This window comes from Diabrotica virgifera, chromosome 6 (genome assembly GCF_917563875.1).
Source record: "Diabrotica virgifera virgifera chromosome 6, PGI_DIABVI_V3a".
NCBI lineage: Eukaryota > Metazoa > Arthropoda > Insecta > Coleoptera > Chrysomelidae > Diabrotica > Diabrotica virgifera.
The window spans coordinates 127,833,680-127,839,679 of NC_065448.1; the positions used below are offsets into that span (position 1 = coordinate 127,833,680).

General features: G+C 35.0%; 1 protein-coding gene across 1 annotated transcript in view; it reads right to left on the bottom strand.

The window, feature by feature from the left end:
- Positions 1-5,046, bottom strand: part of LOC114334969 (uncharacterized) — a 129,346-nt gene extending 124,300 nt beyond the window's left edge. The window contains exon 1 of the mRNA XM_050652838.1: positions 4,861-5,046. Within this exon, the coding sequence (XP_050508795.1) occupies positions 4,861-4,954 (94 nt within the window). The 5' untranslated portion in view covers positions 4,955-5,046. The remainder of the gene's footprint in view (positions 1-4,860) is intronic.
- Positions 5,047-6,000: the final 954 nt, after the last annotated feature.

The window sequence follows — 6,000 nt, forward strand, 5'->3', positions numbered from 1 at the left end:
TACCTGATCATCTGCGAAAAACAAATTTGTTAGACATTTACCACCGCTTATGTCTATTCCCATTTCGGATACTTGTTTTCTCCACTGCTCTAGCGATGATTGAATATCATCATCATCAACCCGTATCGTCCACTGCTGGACATAGGTCTCCCTCAGCTCTTTCCATCTTTCTCTGTTTTGTGCGACTTGCATCCAGTTGCCGACAATACGCTTTAGATCGTCAGCCTATCTGGTTGGTGGTCGTCCTCAGCTCCGTAGTGCTTCTTCTCGTGGCCTCCATTCGACAATACGTTGTGTCCATCGGTTGTCTGACAATCTGGCGACGTGTCCTGCCCAATTCCACTTGAGCGACGCGATTCTTTCGACGGCGTCCGTTGTTTTTGTTCTACGACGTATTTCTTCGTTTGGGATTCGATCCCTCAGGGAGACACCCAACATCTGGCGCCCCATAGCCCTCTGAGTTATGAGAATCTTGTTCACCACCTTTTTTGTGAGTGTTAATGTTCCCGCTCCATAAGTGAGTACAGGCAATACACACTAGTCAAAGATTTTCCTTTTCAGGCATATGGGTAAGTCCGATTTAAATACATAGCTCAGTTTACCAAACGCTGCCAGGCTAATCATATGCGACGTGGGAGCTCGCACGTCTGGTTATCTCTTCCCAACCGAATTTCATGTCCCAACTACTTATAAGTTACAGTCTGCTCAATATCCATTCCATCAACAACAATATTACGATTTACCAACAGATTAGTCATTATTTGCGTCTGGTTGATATTAGTCTTTAGTCCGACCTCTAAGGAAGCCTGATATAACTTGTTCAACATTATTATTGAATCATCCATACGATCGGCTATAAGGACAATGTCATCTGCGAATCTCAAATGACTGAGCATCTCTCCATTTATATTGGTACCATATTCGTTCAGATCTGCCTTCTTAAAAGTGTGTTCTACAAGGGTTGTGAACAGCTTTGGTGAGATGGTGTCTTCTTGCCGTGCTCCTCGCTGCATACAGAATTTATTAGTTTGTTGATCAGAGAGTCTTACGCTAGCCATTGCATTGTGGTAGATATGTTTTAATGTTAGTGTAGCGATAGTCTATTCGGCATTCTGTCCATGATTTTAACATTTTCTGCTGGTTTATGGTATCGAACGCTTTCTCGTAGTCCACGAATATCAGTGCCAATGGTTTGTTGTATTCCGCCGACTTCTCTATCAAGTTTTTTATTACCAGTAAATGGTCGTTAGTGCTATATCCGGATCTAAACCCAGCTTGTTCTCTAGGCTGATAGAAGTCTAACTTAGCCTCCAGTCTTTTTTTGATAATTTTTGTGAAAAGTTTATATATGTGTGATAGCAGACTGATAGGATGGTAGCTTTTAGATCTGTTATGTCACCTTTCTTGTGCAATAAAACAATAACTGCATTGATCCATTGGGAAGGGGTTTTTCCTTGTTAAATGCATTCGGTGAAAAGTTTGGCTAAAACCTCGATAATTTTATTTCCACCTTGTTTGATTGACTCTATCACTACTCCGTCATCGCCAGGGGATTTATTATTTTTCATTTCTGAAAGTGTCTTTTTAACTTTGTATGGTGTTACTTCTGGCATTAATGCTGATCCCTGGTTTGTGATTTTGGGCATAGGCTGATCTTGCCTTGCGTTGGTGCTCTTATACATTTCGCGATAAAACGATTCGACAACCTTAAGGATTTCGGCTCTATCCGTAGCAATGTTGTTGTCTTTGTTTCTTATTCTGTACATATTTTTGTTGCCAATATTATTCGTATTTCGTATTGAATATAATATATTTTAAATAAAATCGGAGACAGACAATATCCTTTTTTAAGCCCCTAAGTTTTCTTTTTGATTCTATTATTTAAGTTATAGTCTCTTATATTGCCTACAATGATTAGCAAATTTTACCTATCCTGGCACATTCGCTAATATACATAAGTAGTATATTATTTTAATACTCGTTTTAAATACATAGTAGCATTCTTCTTCGTGTGTCTCGCCCTTTAAAAACATTGGCGATAATGACGGCCTATTTTACTCTGTCTGTAGCAGTCCTGAAGAGTTCTATTGTTGTTTTTCCACTCCACAGTTTTTCCCCGGTCCTCTTTTTTCTTTCATTTTCCCTTGTATAACCAATCGCATCAACTTGTATTTTTCATTTCTTAATATGTGACCAAAATAGCTCATTATTCTTTCTTCCATAGTGTTTAGTATTTTTTTTCTTTTTTCGTATTTCTTTATATCCGTGTTTGTTGCGTGTTGTGTCCATGATATTTTCCTCATTTTTAGATAACACTATATCTCAAAGCGGGTACGTCTTTTTTTTTAGTTACGTTCGTAATTGTCCAGGCTTCAACACCATATAAAATGACAGAGAATACATAACATCTCAATACTCTAGTTCTAATAACTATTCCCAGTTTTCCATTTCATAATATGTACTGATTTTATCTTATTGAAACCACTTCTGGTCATATCAATACCTCATTTTATTTAAAGACTGCGGTCCCATTGTTCATTTAGCTCACATTCCAAGTAATTGTATCTGGGTACTTTCACTTAAGCTTTTAATTTAGCATTATATTGTTTAGTCTTTAATCTTGTTCTTCTTCAGAACCATTCCATACCTCTCGCAGTAAATACTGCGTAGTGCAATCAAACTAAATTTTTAGCACATCTCTGCTGTCTGCATGGAGTATTGTATCATCTGCGGTTCCATGACATCTAGTGACGCGAGGGTTCGTAACGCCCTCAATTCGTAACGGCGACACTTCGTAACATCGTAACATTGACAATTTGTAACGGTACGTATTCGTATCAGTTTAATTCGTAACGCCAGCATTTAGTTATTTTATCAGATTTAGCATTACTGTATAAAAATATAGTGAATATATTTTTCATACTGTCCTACACTGGAAGTAGTAGTGGTTTTTTAAGAACACATCTTTTTAAATATATTTCACACATATTTTTGCTTATGGTTTTGTAACTATGACAACTAAAGAGTATATTTTTAATTTTTTTATCCTGAATTATTACTTCAAAATAGTAAAACTACTGTTACATGTAGATTATATTTATTGCAGAATTTTTAAAATATATTTCTCCGCGAAATATGAAATCTGTAAAAATACGATAAACGTAATCCAGTTGGTTTTAAGGTTACCGAGAATAAACAGAATAATTCAATTTTAACGTAACGAGTTCTTACCGTTACCAATAGTTGTAGTTACGAACTGTCGATATTACGAACTGTCGCCGTTACGAATTGACGGTGCTTACGAATTTTCCATTACCATTTATGGGGTTACGAACTGTCACGTTACGAGATGTCTTGTCAAAATCGTGACAAAATATTATATTTGAAATTATTCACTCCTGAGAAAGAGCAATATCTCTTAAATTCAAGCATATATATTTAATTAATAAACTGCCAAGAAAGCAGCTTATCAATTGAAAATAAGAGAGGTTTACTTATGTAAACTTAAGTATAATGTTGATATATTTGGACGAGGGTGCTCTTTAGAAGAAGTATCAGCTAAGGGGAACGGAGCAAAATGCAAAATTTTGATGTATGTCAAAATTTTCAATATGTTTTAAATTAATTAATTTTTTTAAAATCCTAAGAAAACTAATAAATATTTTTTAAAAATTTAAACGCAGAATAAAAGATTACATTATTACCGAGAGCCGAAAGTCCCTGAAAATTTTTGTAATGTATATTTTAAAAGTTACAGGGGTGAAGATAAAATAGAAAATTTAGTGTGATTTTTATTGAAAATATTTCATTCAAAAGAAACTTTGTATTTATTCTAAGGGACTTTTGGCCCTCAGTAATAAAGTATTCTTTCATTCTGCGTTTAAATTTTTCAAAAATACCTATAACTTTTCTTAGGATTCGAAAAAAATTAATACATTTAGAACACATTAAAAATTTTGACCTGCGTCAAAATTTTGCATTTACCGAATCAGTCAAAAAGTTCATATATCTAGGGACATCGGTTAACCCCAATAATAACACATCAGGGGAAATAAAAAGACGAATAATAATTGCAAACAGGTGTTATCATATTCTATCAAAGTACTTAGCTAACAAACGTCTGCCTCAAAAAACTCGTATAAGGCTGTATAGAACATTGATAGTCCCCGTTCTCACATATGGATCAGAGGCATGGACGCTAACTGAAACAAATGAATCAGCTTTATCGATTTTTTAAAGAAAGGTGCTACGCAAGATATTCGGAGCGGTCTGTGAGAACGGAATATGGAGGCGTAGATATAAGTTTGAACTGCAGAATATCTACAAGCATACGTTTGGTGGAAAAGCTGAATCGAACATGATAAAAAAGATTCTAACAGCGCAACCCGTGGGAATGAGAAGACGGGGTAGACCAAAGCTGAGGTGGATGGACGGGGTAACACAATATGCCGAGAAGATCGGAGTCGGCAACTGGAAAATGCAAGCAAGGGACAGAACAGAATGGCGTAGAAAGCTTGAGAAGGTCGAGGCCCTCTAAGGGCTGTAGCACCAAGATGATGATGATGAAAATTTTGCATTTTCCTCCGTTCCCTTAAAACAGTTTTGTGTAAATAATATTTATTATAACAAGAATCGCATGCTAAATTTTAAAAATCAAAAAATATAGATATAAATAGAATAAAAAAATTTATATCATACCTAATTTTTTATAAAATAAATCAACAAATATATCAAAATAATTACAAAAAGAAATTAAAAAATAAAAAATGCAATAATTTTTCAATTAATTATAATAATTTCAAATGCTAAAAAAATGTATAAATGATATAAAATATTGTCCAAATAAATAAAACAAATTACCTGATATATTAATAATACAGAGAACTATAAGCAGGAATGCAAATCGTTTCATGTTGAAGTCCTCTGCTACTATGATGTTATACCTAGAACTCATTTTTCAGAAACAAACGTATTAGAATATATAGCCTTTAAGTTATTGGTTATAGATATGTTGATAATATTGAAGCCAATTAAATTCATTAACAACGCAGGTGACGATTGTTTTTTTAAATGTTTATTAACATTATTTGTTTATAACAAAATAAGACTTAGTAAACTCTATTTTCGCAATAGCTTACGTTAATAAGCAAGATAACAGCCCTTGTCAAGGTTTTCGTAAAGTACCTTCAAATTAAATATTTTTCTAGTTGTTAACTGCTAGTTTAAAATAAAATGATCAAAATCGTTCACAAATTGCACAATGTTCACATATTGTTGCCATGAAAGTTTTCTTGTGGCATTTTACTTTTATAATTACTGTAGAATGGGAGTTAACTATGATTGTAAAATTCATAATCATCATCACTCGCGTTACGACCCTTCTTGAGTCTTTGCTTCGTTTACCATTGCCTTCCCTGTTTGTCCGTCCCGCGCCATTATTTCCTATTGCCTCACTCTCATTTTCTCCAGATCTTTGCTGACTGCATCTTTCCACCTTTTTCTATGCCGTCCTATAGACCTTCTCCCATCTGGTCTTTCCCAAAACACATTGTTTATAAGATAATCGTCGTTACTGAGAATCACGTGTCTTGCCCATCTTAGTCACGTGGAGTTTATACAGTGTGTCTGCGTAACTTGGAACCATATGGGTTCTTTTGGGGAACTTTTTTAATATCAATTTTACGAAAAAAAGTTCATCATCATTCTCTTTGCCTTATCCCTATGCGGGGTAGGCTTCCCTAATTGCATTTCTCCACACAATTGTATCTCGGGTCATATCAATGTTAATCCCCTTTACCAACATGTCCTGCCTTATCGTCTCCCCCCAGGTCTTCTTTGGTCTTCCTCTCCTACTCCTTCCAGGAATCTGCACTTCAGCTATTCTTCGTATTGGGTGATTAACGTCTCGACGTTGAACATGACCAAATCATCTTAACCTATGCTCTCTCATTTTGGAATTAGTTGGTGCCACACCTAGACTTCCCTAATATACTCATTTCT